The sequence below is a fragment of the Coffea arabica genome, chromosome 6e (assembly GCF_036785885.1).
Source record: "Coffea arabica cultivar ET-39 chromosome 6e, Coffea Arabica ET-39 HiFi, whole genome shotgun sequence".
Classification (NCBI taxonomy): Eukaryota; Viridiplantae; Streptophyta; class Magnoliopsida; order Gentianales; family Rubiaceae; genus Coffea; species Coffea arabica.
In genome coordinates this window covers 55,370,214-55,387,829 of record NC_092321.1, presented here as the reverse complement: position 1 = coordinate 55,387,829, position 17,616 = coordinate 55,370,214, and the positions used below count along the sequence as shown (strand labels likewise).

Sequence of the window (17,616 nt, the reverse complement as noted above, 5' to 3'; positions counted from 1 at the left end):
CAGGGCTCAAGGCGAAGGAAGGGCTTGTAGCGTTTATTCATGGATTATTTCATGTATGGATTGAACTTGGATTTCCTTTTGTGTAATCATTCATATTGGGATTGTATTGAACGTTTAGAATTGATTGGATGTGTAATAGTCAAGTTTTGGACTTCCTCCTGTATCATAATTGCGACCAAGGATCAGAGTGGCGCAGTGGAAGCGTTGTCGCTTTTGATATGTAAATGTTGGAATATTTGATTTATATTGGAGATTTTATCTTGTATTTGTTTGAGGACTGTAGTGATCGACTGAGTTCCGGCGAGAGCTGGGCAGGCGGCCCGTTGACCCCTCTGGTTCGCCTTAGGGGAAAATGGGGTCGTGACAATTGGTATCAGAGCTTAGGCTTCAGATCTCTGTAGTGTATCCTAAACTTGAAGTTTAGGATGCCGGACTGCGGGTTTGAATTGACTCTTGAGAGATTTTTGCGGGATGTCTTGACTTGATTGGTACAAGAGGGAATGTCGAGGACGACATTCTTTTAAGGAGGGGAGATTGTGACGCCCCGAAAAAAAATGAGTTTGAGAACCCGGAAATTTTCTAATTTTCTAGGGTTTATTTTATTTAATCGCCCGCCTTTTCTACATTTTCTTGATTAGAAAAATTCCCCAGATAAAGTTTATGAGCAAATATCGTTTTCAAATGATTTTTCTAGTATTTGAGAGTTTTTGAGAAATTAAGAATAGATAATGGACGTGGGACCTACTAGTGCGAAAAGTTCGGAAAAATTCGGCCAATAAGATTAAGTTCCGGATACTGAGTGAAATTTATCGGGTGTTAAGAGATAAGAAGAGGAGGTGATTTGATTGATGTGAGAGAGACTTAAAGGATAGAAAGGCATTGAATAGAGTGACAAGTGTCACAATATCATTGGGTGGACTTTATGGAACACTATTCATGTTTTTGACTTTTGACCCATTGGTTATATATCTTAAAATTTACCTCAAAAATCACCATTTTTCACTCCTTGGTGGCCGACTCTTGAGAGCTCAAGAAGGAAGAAGATTTCTCCAATTTTCAAGCTTCCATTTAGCTCAATCTTCCAAACCACTTGCCTAAACTAGTTTCTATTCCATAAAAGCCTTCCATTAGGTGCTAGTGAGTGTTTTGGTGAAGTTTTTTGGAGAAGCTAAGGTGGTATACAATTTCCTCTCTCTTGTTTACTAGGTAAGTGATGTTTACACTTCCTCTTACACCTAATGATGTTCAATTTGTGCCTAATGGTGGCTATAGTGTTGGAAATTGTGGTTTATTTCTTGGTTTGGAATGAATTGGTGAATTTTTTATTTTTTTGAGGAATTTTCTGGTTTAATGTGATCATGATGTTGTGGTTGTTTATGATGGTTGGTAATAAGGGGTTATGACTCTAGTGGATGTAAATGATAGGAAATTGCAACCAATTTTGGGTTTGGATTGAATTGTGAAAAGTTAGGGTTTCATAACCCCCTTTTCTGTCCGATTTTGGATCATATGGTTAGAGGCCGAATTGACCTTTTCTTAAAACATGAAAGTTGTAGGTATTGACGTGTTTGAGATACCTGTAAAATTTCAGGTCATTTGGAGTAGTGTAGAGTGAGATATGTCATTTTTACTGTTGCTATTCTGGGTGATCAGAATGTGCGAACTGCGATTGTAATCGTCTGTTTTGACTGGAATTGCTTTGGATTTGGATGTTGGTGTCTTCTGATGAAATGTAACTTGATGTCCTAGATACCATATACCTTTGGAATTTCTGCATTTGGACCTGTTTAGACTGAGTTGTACTGATTACAGCATAGTGTAATTTGTAAACCTGCAATTACGGTTCTGGTTTGGTATTCTGCCTTTTTGACCTAGTTGTGCTAGGATTTGGACTGAGTGGCCTTCTACATTGTTGTAGCCCTATCTCGTAGCTTCGAAACGGTGTGTCTTGCACCTTCATCCGACTATCGTAGTGCTTTTGGTACCATTACCGCAAAATGACGTCAAAACTATTTTTCTGGTTTTGAGCTTAACTTTCATTTCCGGACTTTTCCCTAGCTGGACTTGTACTAGTACTACTTGGAGCTTGCTGAATGGCTATTGGATGAACTTGTTGTTGTGTGTGTACCTTTGGGACTGGCTGAGGATAATGAAGCCATGATGGCTGGAAAAGTAAGCAAATTCAGGGGAAGTGCTGTCCGAACTTTGAAAGGACTTGATTGCATTGAGTTTGTGATCTAAGACTTGGGTTTGAGCAAGGCAATGTTATTTGATGGATGATTTCTGAGCCATTGAGGTGAGTGACCTCAAACTGTTTCCAAATTTACTTTTGAACCGCTTTCCTGCATTATCTACTTTTGAACTGTTTTCAAAGTTACTTTTGGAACTGTTTTCTTACATATCATGCGTGCTTGCATATTAGTGTCTTGTTATTATTGATTTTGCTTTCAATGATTGTTAAAACGAGTTTTCTAGGCGAGTGTGTACTTTATCGCACTCGACCTAAAGAAATATGAAATTTTCAATGATTAATGATTAAATGCTACTTGCGCATGAATGTAAGCCTTTTGGGCTGAACTGGCCATTGCCCCTTGTTACCGGTCGTCTCGAGCCAGAAGCGGACTCGATCGGGCGGCTAGGAACTTGGGTGTACGTTTCGGTATACTCGAGTATTACCTTGTAGGTTGGTGGAGCCTGGCCAAAAGCCAGGGACGGGGTGAATGAATGCACGAATGAAACCAAAAATGCAATGAAATGACAGGAGAACGAACGTATCCTTTTCACGAATGTTACTATCGCTTTCCATTGTAAATGTTTCTTGAATTATTGATACTCCATATTTAATGTTTTGTAAACGTTGTAATTGTTTCTAGACTTATCATTTGATTTACGACATTATTGAAATGAACGATTGTGAAACTGATTTGATAACTGATTTTACTGGTTACTCGCTGAGCTTCTAGCTCACCCCAAAATGTTTTATTCCCCTCCACAGGGCTCAAGGCGAAGGAAGGGCTTGTAGCGTTTATTCATGGATTATTTCATGTATGGATTGAACTTGGATTTCCTTTTGTGTAATCATTCATATTGGGATTGTATTGAACGTTTAGAATTGATTGGATGTGTAATAGTCAAGTTTTGGACTTCCTCCTGTATCATAATTGCGACCAAGGATCAGAGTGGCGCAGTGGAAGCGTTGTCGCTTTTGATATGTAAATGTTGGAATATTTGATTTATATTGGAGATTTTATCTTGTATTTGTTTGAGGACTGTAGTGATCGACTGAGTTCCGGCGAGAGCTGGGCAGGCGGCCCGTTGACCCCTCTGGTTCGCCTTAGGGGAAAATGGGGTCGTGACAATTGGTATCAGAGCTTAGGCTTCAGATCTCTGTAGTGTATCCTAGACTTGAAGTTTAGGATGCCGGACTGCGGGTTTGAATTGACTCTTGAGAGATTTTTGCGGGATGTCTTGACTTGATTGGTACAAGAGGGAATGTCGATGACGACATTCTTTTAAGGAGGGGAGATTGTGACGCCCCGAAAAAAAAATGAGTTTGAGAACCCGGAAATTTTCTAATTTTCTAGGGTTTATTTTATTTAATCGCCCGCCTTTTCTACATTTTCTTGATTAGAAAAATTCCCCAGATAAAGTTTATGAGCAAATATCGTTTTCAAATGATTTTTCTAGTATTTGAGAGTTTTTGAGAAATTAAGAATAGATAATGGACGTGGGACCTACTAGTGCGAAAAGTTCGGAAAAATTCGGCCAATAAGATTAAGTTCCGGATACTGAGTGAAATTTATCGGGTGTTAAGAGATAAGAAGAGGAGGTGATTTGATTGATGTGAGAGAGACTTAAAGGATAGAAAGGCATTGAATAGAGTGACAAGTGTCACAATATCATTGGGTGGACTTTATGGAACACTATTCATGTTTTTGACTTTTGACCCATTGGTTATATATCTTAAAATTTACCTCAAAAATCACCATTTTTCACTCCTTGGTGGCCGACTCTTGAGAGCTCAAGAAGGAAGAAGATTTCTCCAATTTTCAAGCTTCCATTTAGCTCAATCTTCCAAACCACTTGCCTAAACTAGTTTCTATTCCATAAAAGCCTTCCATTAGGTGCTAGTGAGTGTTTTGGTGAAGTTTTTTGGAGAAGCTAAGGTGGTATACAACTTCCTCTCTCTTGTTTACTAGGTAAGTGATGTTTACACTTCCTCTTACACCTAATTATGTTCAATTTGTGCCTAATGGTGGCTATAGTGTTGGAAATTGTGGTTTATTTCTTGGTTTGGAATGAATTGGTGAATTTTTTATTTTTTTGAGGAATTTTCTGGTTTAATGTGATCATGATGTTGTGGTTGTTTATGATGGTTGGTAATAAGGGGTTATGACTCTAGTGGATGTAAATGATAGGAAATTGCAACCAATTTTGGGTTTGGATTGAATTGTGAAAAGTTAGGGTTTCATAACCCCCTTTTCTGTCCGATTTTGGATCATATGGTTAGAGGCCGAATTGACCTTTTCTTAAAACATGAAAGTTGTAGGTATTGATGTGTTTGAGATACCTGTAAAATTTCAGGTCATTTGGAGTAGTGTAGAGTGAGATATGTCGTTTTTACTGTTGCTATTCTGGGTGATCAGAATGTGCGAACTGCGATTGTAATCGTCTGTTTTGACTGGAATTGCTTTGGATTTGGATGTTGGTGTCTTCTGATGAAATGTAACTTGATGTCCTAGATACCATATGCCTTTGGAATTTCTGCATTTGGACCTGTTTAGACTGAGTTGTACTGATTACAGTATAGTGTAATTTGTAAACCTGCAATTACGGTTCTGGTTTGGTATTCTGCCTTTTTGACCTAGTTGTGCTAGGATTTGGACTAAGTGGCCTTCTACATTGTTGTAGCCCTATCTCTTAGCTTCGAAACGGTGTGTCTTGCACCTTCATCCGACTATCGTAGTGCTTTTGGTACCATTACCGCAAAATGACGTCAAAACTATTTTTCTGGTTTTGAGCTTAACTTTCATTTCCGGACTTTTCCCTAGCTGGACTTGTACTAGTACTACTTGGAGCTTGCTGAATGGCTATTGGATGAACTTGTTGTTGTGTGTGTACCTTTGGGACTGGCTGAGGATAATGAAGCCATGATGGCTGGAAAAGTAAGCAAATTCAGGGGAAGTGCTGTCCGAACTTTGAAAGGACTTGATTGCATTGAGTTTGTGATCTAAGACTTGGGTTTGAGCAAGGCAATGTTATTTGATGGATGATTTCTGAGCCATTGAGGTGAGTGACCTCAAACTGTTTCCAAATTTACTTTTGAACCGCTTTCCTGCATTATCTACTTTTGAACTGTTTTCAAAGTTACTTTTGGAACTGTTTTCTTACATATCATGCGTGCTTGCATATTAGTGTCTTGTTATTATTGATTTTGCTTTCAATGATTGTTAAAACGAGTTTTCTAGGCGAGTGTGTACTTTATCGCACTCGACCTAAAGAAATATGAAATTTTCAATGATTAATGATTAAATGCTACTTGCGCATGAATGTAAGCCTTTTGGGCTGAACTGGCCATTGCCCCTTGTTACCGGTCGTCTCGAGCCAGAAGCGGACTCGATCGGGCGGCTAGGAACTTGGGTGAACGTTTCGGTATACTCGAGTATTACCTTGTAGGTTGGTGGAGCCTGGCCAAAAGCCAGGGACGGGGTGAATGAATGCACGAATGAAACCAAAAATGCAATGAAATGACAGGAGAACGAACGTATCCTTTTCACGAATGTTACTATCGCTTTCCATTGTAAATGTTTCTTGAATTATTGATACTCCATATTTAATGTTTTGTAAACGTTGTTCTAGACTTATCATTTGATTTACGACATTATTGAAATGAACGATTGTGAAACTGATTTGATAACTGATTTTACTGGTTACTCGCTGAGCTTCTAGCTCACCCCAAAATGTTTTATTCCCCTCCACAGGGCTCAAGGCGAAGGAAGGGCTTGTAGCGTTTATTCATGGATTATTTCATGTATGGATTGAACTTGGATTTCCTTTTGTGTAATCATTCATATTGGGATTGTATTGAACGTTTAGAATTGATTGGATGTGTAATAGTCAAGTTTTGGACTTCCTCCTGTATCATAATTGCGACCAAGGATCAGAGTGGCGCAGTGGAAGCGTTGTCGCTTTTGATATGTAAATGTTGGAATATTTGATTTATATTGGAGATTTTATCTTATATTTGTTTGAGGACTGTAGTGATCGACTGAGTCCCGGCGAGAGCTGGGCAGGCGGCCCGTTGACCCCTCTGGTTCGCCTTAGGGGAAAATGGGGTCGTGACAATTGGTATCAGAGCTTAGGCTTCAGATCTCTGTAGTGTATCCTAGGCTTGAAGTTTAGGATGCCGGACTGTGGGTTTGAATTGACTCTTGAGAGATTTTTGCGGGATGTCTTGACTTGATTGGTACAAGAGGGAATGTCGAGGACGACATTCTTTTAAGGAGGGGAGATTGTGACGCCCCGAAAAAAAATGAGTTTGAGAACCCGAAAATTTTCTAATTTTCTAGGGTTTATTTTATTTAATCGCCCGCCTTTTCTACATTTTCTTGATTAGAAAAATTCCCCAGATAAAGTTTATGAGCAAATATCGTTTTCAAATGATTTTTCTAGTATTTGAGAGTTTTTGAGAAATTAAGAATAGATAATGGACGTGGGACCTACTAGTGCGAAAAGTTCGGAAAAATTCGGCCAATAAGATTAAGTTCCGGATACTGAGTGAAATTTATCGGGTGTTAAGAGATAAGAAGAGGAGGTGATTTGATTGATGTGAGAGAGACTTAAAGGATAGAAAGGCATTGAATAGAGTGACAAGTGTCACAATATCATTGGGTGGACTTTATGGAACACTATTCATGTTTTTGACTTTTGACCCATTGGTTATATATCTTAAAATTTACCTAAAAAATCACCATTTTTCACTCCTTGGTGGCCGACTCTTGAGAGCTCAAGAAGGAAGAAGATTTCTCCAATTTTCAAGCTTCCATTTAGCTCAATCTTCCAAACCACTTGCCTAAACTAGTTTCTATTCCATAAAAGCCTTCCATTAGGTGCTAGTGAGTGTTTTGGTGAAGTTTTTTGGAGAAGCTAAGGTGGTATACAACTTCCTCTCTCTTGTTTACTAGGTAAGTGATGTTTACACTTCCTCTTACACCTAATGATGTTCAATTTGTGCCTAATGGTGGCTATAGTGTTGGAAATTGTGGTTTATTTCTTGGTTTAGAATGAATTGGTGAAGTTTTTATTTTTTTGAGGAATTTTCTGGTTTAATGTGATCATGATGTTGTGGTTGTTTATGATGGTTGGTAATAAGGGGTTATGACTCTAGTGGATGTAAATGATAGGAAATTGCAACCAATTTTGGGTTTGGATTGAATTGTGAAAAGTTAGGGTTTCATAACCCCCTTTTCTGTCCGATTTTGGATCATATGGTTAGAGGCCGAATTGACCTTTTCTTAAAACATGAAAGTTGTAGGTATTGGCGTGTTTGAGATACCTGTAAAATTTCAGGTCATTTGGAGTAGTGTAGAGTGAGATATGTCATTTTTACTGTTGCTATTCTGGGTGATCAGAATGTGCGAACTGCGATTGTAATCGTCTGTTTTGACTGGAATTGCTTTGGATTTGGATGTTGGTGTCTTCTGATGAAATGTAACTTGATGTCCTAGATACCATATACCTTTGGAATTTCTGCATTTGGACCTGTTTAGACTGAGTTGTACTGATTACAGCATAGTGTAATTTGTAAACCTGCAATTACGGTTCTGGTTTGGTATTCTGCCTTTTTGACCTAGTTGTGCTAGGATTTGGACTGAGTGGCCTTCTACATTGTTGTAGCCCTATCTCGTAGCTTCGAAACGGTGTGTCTTGCACCTTCATCCGACTATCGTAGTGCTTTTGGTACCATTACCGCAAAATGACGTCAAAACTATTTTTCTGGTTTTGAGCTTAACTTTCATTTCCGGACTTTTCCCTAGCTGGACTTGTACTAGTACTACTTGGAGCTTGCTGAATGGCTATTGGATGAACTTGTTGTTGTGTGTGTACCTTTGGGACTGGCTGAGGATAATGAAGCCATGATGGCTGGAAAAGTAAGCAAATTCAGGGGAAGTGCTGTCCGAACTTTGAAAGGACTTGATTGCATTGAGTTTGTGATCTAAGACTTGGGTTTGAGCAAGGCAATGTTATTTGATGGATGATTTCTGAGCCATTGAGGTGAGTGACCTCAAACTGTTTCCAAATTTACTTTTGAACCGCTTTCCTGCATTATCTACTTTTGAACTGTTTTCAAAGTTACTTTTGGAACTGTTTTCTTACATATCATGCGTGCTTGCATATTAGTGTCTTGTTATTATTGATTTTGCTTTCAATGATTGTTAAAACGAGTTTTCTAGGCGAGTGTGTACTTTATCGCACTCGACCTAAAGAAATATGAAATTTTCAATGATTAATGATTAAATGCTACTTGCGCATGAATGTAAGCCTTTTGGGCTGAACTGGCCATTGCCCCTTGTTACCGGTCGTCTCGAGCCAGAAGCGGACTCGATCGGGCGGCTAGGAACTTGGGTGAACGTTTCGGTATACTCGAGTATTACCTTGTAGGTTGGTGGAGCCTGGCCAAAAGCCAGGGACGGGGTGAATGAATGCACGAATGAAACCAAAAATGCAATGAAATGACAGGAGAACGAACGTATCCTTTTCACGAATGTTACTATCGCTTTCCATTGTAAATGTTTCTTGAATTATTGATACTCCATATTTAATGTTTTGTAAACGTTGTAATTGTTTCTAGACTTATCATTTGATTTACGACATTATTGAAATGAACGATTGTGAAACTGATTTGATAACTGATTTTACTGGTTACTCGCTGAGCTTCTAGCTCACCCCAAAATGTTTTATTCCCCTCCACAGGGCTCAAGGCGAAGGAAGGGCTTGTAGCGTTTATTCATGGATTATTTCATGTATGGATTGAACTTGGATTTCCTTTTGTGTAATCATTCATATTGGGATTGTATTGAACGTTTAGAATTGATTGGATGTGTAATAGTCAAGTTTTGGACTTCCTCCTGTATCATAATTGCGACCAAGGATCAGAGTGGCGCAGTGGGAGCGTTGTCGCTTTTGATTTGTAAATGTTGGAATATTTGATTTATATTGGAGATTTTATCTTGTATTTGTTTGAGGACTGTAGTGATCGACTGAATCCCGGCGAGAGCTGGGCAGGCGGCCCGTTGACCCCTCTGGTTCGCCTTAGGGGAAAATGGGGTCGTGACAAAGATGCTGCTGATACCCCATGCAATATTGTGTAGGGACAAAGCAAATCCCCATGACCATGTTCATGTTTAGTCTTGCCGGATCTTCTCTTATAGGCACAGCAGAAAAAAGGACGTGCTGCCACTTGCGCCACAAACGCCGGCCACAACCTGCTACCACCATTGACTGGTAAAACTTCCAACATATCTTCACTACAGACCTTATTTAAAGCTGGCTTGAGAGGGATGTAAAATTCATGAGACGATCCTTAGGACCCATAACACAGTTATCAAGCACTAGTTGACCACGAAAATATGCATGGAGAATCATTATTTGCGGCAAAATCGGGACTGCTTTTAAAACCCTAACTAAAAATGGTGGTGATGAAGATGACACTGAGAGGGTGATCCGATAGTGATGACACAAACAAGTAATAAATCCCACAAGAGAAGACTGAAAGAGATTAGAGACTCATAAAATAGTATTGCTATTTCGATTAATCACCAGTTTGGATATACGTGGCATGTATTCGGACTTGTTAGGGTTCATTTAATTCATGAGATGACATAGAATTGGATTGACACTACAAGAAAGATGAAAGTGATAATAGATTCTTATTTTGGTTTACGAAAAAATACGAATGAGCATGCAAGAGAATTGAAGGAGGAAGCTATGTTTGGCGGAGTTTTAATTGGGGTGCAATTCTTAAACTGGAGTACTCTTAATTGGAGTGGGAAACGTGGGAGGAAATGTGGGGGGAAAAGTGAGATGATGATTAGAGGATTTGTAGGAGTAGTTGTATGATGAATTAAGAGAAAGTGGGAATATTTTAAATTTAAATTTAATTGGTGATAAGGTTGGTTATAACTCACTACTTTTTATGTATTAAAATAAATACAAAAATTTAGAAAAAAGAATGAGAAGTTTAGAAGCCATTGAGAGGGTCTCTGCTAAAAAGGCCTTCTGCAATACATTAATTGGAGTGGACTCTTAATTGGAGTGGGAAACGCGGGAGGGAAACGTAGGATGATGATTGGAGGATTTGTAGGAGTGGTTGTAGGATGAATTAAGAGATAGTGGAAATATTTTAAATTTAAATTTGATTGGTGATAAGGTTGGTTACAACCCACTACTTTTTATATATTAAAATTAATACAAAAATCTAGAAAAAAGAATGAGAAGTTTAGAAGCCATTGAGAGAGTCTCTGCTAAAAATCCCTTCTGCAATACATATAGATATAGATATTGATAGTTGGATATTATATCACAATGCACATCGAATTGTTCCCTCCTTTTGCTGTGTATTTCTTTGAAACCTTTGATATATGCTGTTAGAGGGGATATGCGACGTTTTCAAGCCTTTTCCCTTGCCTTAACTTTTACCATTACCTGCCTAATTCTAAGTACAGTACTAAACAGCCCCACATCAAACAGGACAGTGACAAAACATATTTATCATAATGTTGTAGGCTCTCCGTATTTCGATCAGACCGCCAAACTTGAAGATCAAGTGGAAAGAGATATGGAGATTTCGTTGGCTCGGTTAAACTTTTTGTCGATGCAAGCCGAAGGATTCACTGATCAGAGTGATTTCCAAGCAAGTTTAGCAACGTGACGTAAAGTTTCCTTGTTTCTTGAATCTTTTGAAATGAGCGAACCACCTGTCCAACAAACTGTTGCTTTTGACACTGGTAGCAGCCTATTTTGGGTCCATTGCGATAATCCAGTGGGTGGTGATGGTGAATATTCATTGGATCCACCCTATCATTCTGCAAGGTCCTCAACTTTTTCAAATTTAGCAGACTGTCATGAATATTGTAACAATGCCACTCAGTGCTTTTGTGACAAAAAATCGTGCAAATATTATATGCAATATGGAACTGGATTTTCAAGAGAGATACTTGCGTTTGAGAGATTTATTTTAAGTCCTCCCACAATAAAGGATCACTTATCAACGATGTAGTTCTTGGATGCTCACATGAAGCAGAAACAGCAGCCAATAACTACAATGGACTGCTTGAACTTGGGATAGCAAAACATTCGTTACTATCACAATTGGGATCTGGTGAATTTTCTGATTGTATTGAAAAATTAGGTGATTCTAACTATGATAAAAATATACTAATCGTTGGAAAGAATTTAGCCACTGGAGGAGATTCAACTCCTTTTCAGATTGATGGCTTCAAATACTATGCAGACCTAGAAGGCATAAGTTTTAGAGGTAAGATGCTTGACATTGACAATGAACAACTGAAAATATCAAATCATAAAGGTGGTGCAGCTTTTGATTCTGGTGCAAGTTATAGTGCTATTCAGCCAATGGCAAAGTGAAAATTACAAAAAGAGATTGTAGACTTGGTTGGAGATTCACTTGAGAGAGCGGACTACCATGGGACATATGTAACTAAGCTTTGTTACAGGGGAAATCTCTACACAGATTTCATTGGGATTCCTACCGTACCATTTCATTTTGCTACTGATTCAACAGTGGAACTGGACTACGAGAACATCTTTCAACAATATTCTGGTAAGGTATGCTTTAATGTGGTGGACGCTTCATAGCTAGGATATAAATTTAATTTTATTGGGATTAATCTCCAATAATATTTCTACATGGCATTTGATTTAGAAACTAAGCAACTTACTTTTCAAGGAATTGACTGTAGAGCTTTGTGGAATGATTAATACACTTGTAGTCGCAGTGTGATTTGATTCCTTCCAAGCTGAACCCGTAACGGAAGGATGGGATAAGTAGTTTGCCTTACATGTAGTAGACTTCATCTCTCAAGTGTGCGTCAAATGTTGAACTTCATGAACAAAATCAGTGTTCCCAACATATACATTCTGGATCTGATAGCCTGAATTGACAAAGATATGCAAGTCTGACATCTTTTTTTTTATTATTCAACAAATGTCTAGACTGCAGTAATTCTTGTTTTTCTCGCAAATGCTGTAGCATACTTAAATGTTTACAAAGCCCCTCATTAGTCAAATTACCATGAATATTAACTTATAACTGATGGTGCCACCTGCAAGTGATGTATACATGTAAAAATTATGCGTGAGTCTCCTGAAAATGGTTTAAGAGATTAACAGTCTACCATTTTGTTCCGAAGGTACTCTCGAATAAAGTGGAGAAAAGCCCCTGCAACCGTCCGGAATGTAGAGAGAGAACATTCTCTTCCTAATTCTTTTCCTTTTCCACTTCTCTCATTTTCTTCTTTTTCTTTTTCTTTTATCTTTTCTTTCCTTTTTTCCCTTCTTCTCCACTGTTAAATGGTTTTGCTCCAAAGGCTAACATGAATCAGCACTGCTCCAGGCAATTTAGAGCAGTCAAAGATGCTGCTGATACCCCATGCAATATTGTGTAGGGACAAAGCAAATCCCCATGACCATGTTCATGTTTAGTCTTGCCGGATCTTCTCTTATAGGCACAGCAGAAAAAAGGACGTGCTGCCACTTGCGCCACAAACGCCGGCCACTACCTGCTACCACCATTGACTGGTAAAACTTCCAACATATCTTCACTACAGACCTTATTTAAAGCTGGCTTGAGAGGGATGTAAAATTCATGAGACGATCCTTAGGACCCATAACACAGTTATCAAGCACTAGTTGACCACGAAAATATGCATGGAGAATCATTATTTGCGGCAAAATCGGGACTGCTTTTAAAACCCTAACTAAAAATGGTGGTGATGAAGATGACACTGAGAGGGTGATCCGATAGTGATGACACAAACAAGTAATAAATCCCACAAGAGAAGACTGAAAGAGATTAGAGACTCATAAAATAGTATTGCTATTTCGATTAATCACCAGTTTGGATATACGTGGCATGTATTCGGACTTGTTAGGGTTCATTTAATTCATGAGATGACACAGAATTGGATTGACACTACAAGAAAGATGAAAGTGATAATAGATTCTTATTTTGGTTTACGAAAAAATACGAATGAGCATGCAAGAGAATTGAAGGAGGAAGCTATGTTTGGCGGAGTTTTAATTGGGGTGCAATTCTTAAACTGGAGTACTCTTAATTGGAGTGGGAAACGTGGGAGGAAATGTGGGGGGAAAAGTGAGATGATGATTAGAGGATTTGTAGGAGTAGTTGTATGATGAATTAAGAGAAAGTGGGAATATTTTAAATTTAAATTTAATTGGTGATAAGGTTGGTTATAGCTCACTACTTTTTATGTATTAAAATAAATACAAAAATTTAGAAAAAAGAATGAGAAGTTTAGAAGCCATTGAGAGGGTCTCTGCTAAAAACGCCTTCTGCAATACATTAATTGGAGTGGACTCTTAATTGGAGTGGGAAACGCGGGAGGGAATGTGGAGGGAAACGTAGGATGATGATTGGAGGATTTGTAGGAGTGGTTGTAGGATGAATTAAGAGATAGTGGAAATATTTTAAATTTAAATTTGATTGGTGATAAGGTTGGTTACAACCCACTACTTTTTATATATTAAAATTAATACAAAAATCTAGAAAAAAGAATGAGAAGTTTAGAAGCCATTGAGAGAGTCTCTGCTAAAAATCCCTTCTGCAATACATATAGATATAGATATTGATAGTTGGATATTATATCACAATGCACATCGAATTGTTCCCTCCTTTTGCTGTGTATTTCTTTGAAACCTTTGATATATGCTGTTAGAGGGGATATGCGACGTTTTCAAGCCTTTTCCCTTGCCTTAACTTTTACCATTACCTGCCTAATTCTAAGTACAGTACTAAACAGCCCCACATCAAACAGGACAGTGACAAAACATATTTATCATAATGTTGTAGGCTCTCCGTATTTCGATCAGACCGCCAAACTTGAAGATCAAGTGGAAAGAGATATGGAGATTTCGTTGGCTCGGTTAAACTTTTTGTCGATGCAAGCCGAAGGATTCACTGATCAGAGTGATTTCCAAGCAAGTTTAGCAACGTGACGTAAAGTTTCCTTGTTTCTTGAATCTTTTGAAATGAGCGAACCACCTGTCCAACAAACTGTTGCTTTTGACACTGGTAGCAGCCTATTTTGGGTCCATTGCGATAATCCAGTGGGTGGTGATGGTGAATATTCATTGGATCCACCCTATCATTCTGCAAGGTCCTCAACTTTTTCAAATTTAGCAGACTGTCATGAATATTGTAACAATGCCACTCAGTGCTTTTGTGACAAAAAATCGTGCAAATATTATATGCAATATGGAACTGGATTTTCAAGAGAGATACTTGCGTTTGAGAGATTTATTTTTAAGTCCTCCCACAATAAAGGATCACTTATCAACGATGTAGTTCTTGGATGCTCACATGAAGCAGAAACAGCAGCCAATAACTACAATGGACTGCTTGAACTTGGGATAGCAAAACATTCGTTACTATCACAATTGGGATCTGGTGAATTTTCTGATTGTATTGAAAAATTAGGTGATTCTAACTATGATAAAAATATACTAATCGTTGGAAAGAATTTAGCCACTGGAGGAGATTCAACTCCTTTTCAGATTGATGGCTTCAAATACTATGCAGACCTAGAAGGCATAAGTTTTAGAGGTAAGATGCTTGACATTGACAATGAACAACTGAAAATATCAAATCATAAAGGTGGTGCAGCTTTTGATTCTGGTGCAAGTTATAGTGCTATTCAGCCAATGGCAAAGTGAAAATTACAAAAAGAGATTGTAGACTTGGTTGGAGATTCACTTGAGAGAGCGGACTACCATGGGACATATGTAACTAAGCTTTGTTACAGGGGAAATCTCTACACATATTTCATTGGGGTTCCTACCGTACCATTTCATTTTGCTACTGATTCAACAGTGGAACTGGACTACGAGAACATCTTTCAACAATATTCTGGTAAGGTATGCTTTAATGTGGTGGACGCTTCATAGCTAGGATATAAATTTAATTTTATTGGGATTAATCTCCAATAATATTTCTACATGGCATTTGATTTAGAAACTAAGCAACTTACTTTTCAAGGAATTGACTGTAGAGCTTTGTGGAATGATTAATACACTTGTAGTCGCAGTGTGATTTGATTCCTTCCAAGCTGAACCCGTAACGGAAGGATGGGATAAGTAGTTTGCCTTACATGTAGTAGACTTCATCTCTCAAGTGTGCGTCAAATGTTGAACTTCATGAACAAAATCAGTGTTCCCAACATATACATTCTGGATCTGATAGCCTGAATTGACAAAGATATGCAAGTCTGACATCTTTTTTTTTATTATTCAACAAATGTCTAGACTGCAGTAATTCTTGTTTTTCTCGCAAATGCTGTAGCATACTTAAATGTTTACAAAGCCCCTCATTAGTCAAATTACCATGAATATTAACTTATAACTGATGGTGCCACCTGCAAGTGATGTATACATGTAAAAATTATGCGTGAGTCTCCTGAAAATGGTTTAAGAGATTAACAGTCTACCATTTTGTTCCGAAGGTACTCTCGAATAAAGTGGAGAAAAGCCCCTGCAACCGTCCGGAATGTAGAGAGAGAACATTCTCTTCCTAATTCTTTTCCTTTTCCACTTCTCTCATTTTCTTCTTTTTCTTTTTCTTTTATCTTTTCTTTCCTTTTTTCCCTTCTTCTCCACTGTTAAATGGTTTTGCTCCAAAGGCTAACATGAATCAGCACTGCTCCAGGCAATTTAGAGCAGTCAAAGATGCTGCTGATACCCCATGCAATATTGTGTAGGGACAAAGCAAATCCCCATGACCATGTTCATGTTTAGTCTTGCCGGATCTTCTCTTATAGGCACAGCAGAAAAAAGGACGTGCTGCCACTTGCGCCACAAACGCCGGCCACTACCTGCTACCACCATTGACTGGTAAAACTTCCAACATATCTTCACTACAGACCTTATTTAAAGCTGGCTTGAGAGGGATGTAAAATTCATGAGACGATCCTTAGGACCCATAACACAGTTATCAAGCACTAGTTGACCACGAAAATATGCATGGAGAATCATTATTTGCGGCAAAATCGGGACTGCTTTTAAAACCCTAACTAAAAATGGTGGTGATGAAGATGACACTGAGAGGGTGATCCGATAGTGATGACACAAACAAGTAATAAATCCCACAAGAGAAGACTGAAAGAGATTAGAAACTCATAAAATAGTATTGCTATTTCGATTAATCACCAGTTTGGATATACGTGGCATGTATTCGGACTTGTTAGGGTTCATTTAATTCATGAGATGACACAGAATTGGATTGACACTACAAGAAAGATGAAAGTGATAATAGATTCTTATTTTGGTTTACGAAAAAATACGAATGAGCATGCAAGAGAATTGAAGGAGGAAGCTATGTTTGGCGGAGTTTTAATTGGGGTGCAATTCTTAAACTGGAGTACTCTTAATTGGAGTGGGAAACGTGGGAGGAAATGTGGGGGGAAAAGTGAGATGATGATTAGAGGATTTGTAGGAGTAGTTGTATGATGAATTAAGAGAAAGTGGGAATATTTTAAATTTAAATTTAATTGGTGATAAGGTTGGTTATAGCTCACTACTTTTTATGTATTAAAATAAATACAAAAATTTAGAAAAAAGAATGAGAAGTTTAGAAGCCATTGAGAGGGTCTCTGCTAAAAACGCCTTCTGCAATACATTAATTGGAGTGGACTCTTAATTGGAGTGGGAAACGCGGGAGGGAATGTGGAGGGAAACGTAGGATGATGATTGGAGGATTTGTAGGAGTGGTTGTAGGATGAATTAAGAGATAGTGGAAATATTTTAAATTTAAATTTGATTGGTGATAAGGTTGGTTACAACCCACAACTTTTTATATATTAAAATTAATACAAAAATCTAGAAAAAAGAATGAGAAGTTTAGAAGCCATTGAGAGAGTCTCTGCTAAAAATCCCTTCTGCAATACATATAGATATAGATATTGATAGTTGGATATTATATCACAATGCACATCGAATTGTTCCCTCCTTTTGCTGTGTATTTCTTTGAAACCTTTGATATATGCTGTTAGAGGGGATATGCGACGTTTTCAAGCCTTTTCCCTTGCCTTAACTTTTACCATTACCTGCCTAATTCTAAGTACAGTACTAAACAGCCCCATATCAAACAGGACAGTGACAAAACAAATTTATCATATTGTTGCAGGCTCTCCGTATTTCGATCAGACCGCCAAACTTGAAGATCAAGTGGAAAGAGATATGGAGATTTCGTTGGCTCGGTTAAACTTTTTGTCGATGCAAGCCGAAGGATTCACTGATCAGAGTGATTTCCAAGCAAGTTTAGCAACGTGACGTAAAGTTTCCTTGTTTCTTGAATCTTTTGAA

At 38.1% G+C, this 17,616-nt stretch overlaps 1 protein-coding gene across 1 annotated transcript; it reads left to right on the top strand.

Moving 5' to 3' along the window:
- Window positions 1-14,289: 14,289 nt before the first annotated feature.
- Window positions 14,290-14,973, top strand: LOC140009949 (protein ASPARTIC PROTEASE IN GUARD CELL 1-like). The gene has a single exon (XM_072056298.1). The coding sequence runs from the start codon at window positions 14,290-14,292 to the stop codon at window positions 14,971-14,973; it is 684 nt and encodes a 227-aa protein (XP_071912399.1).
- Window positions 14,974-17,616: the final 2,643 nt, after the last annotated feature.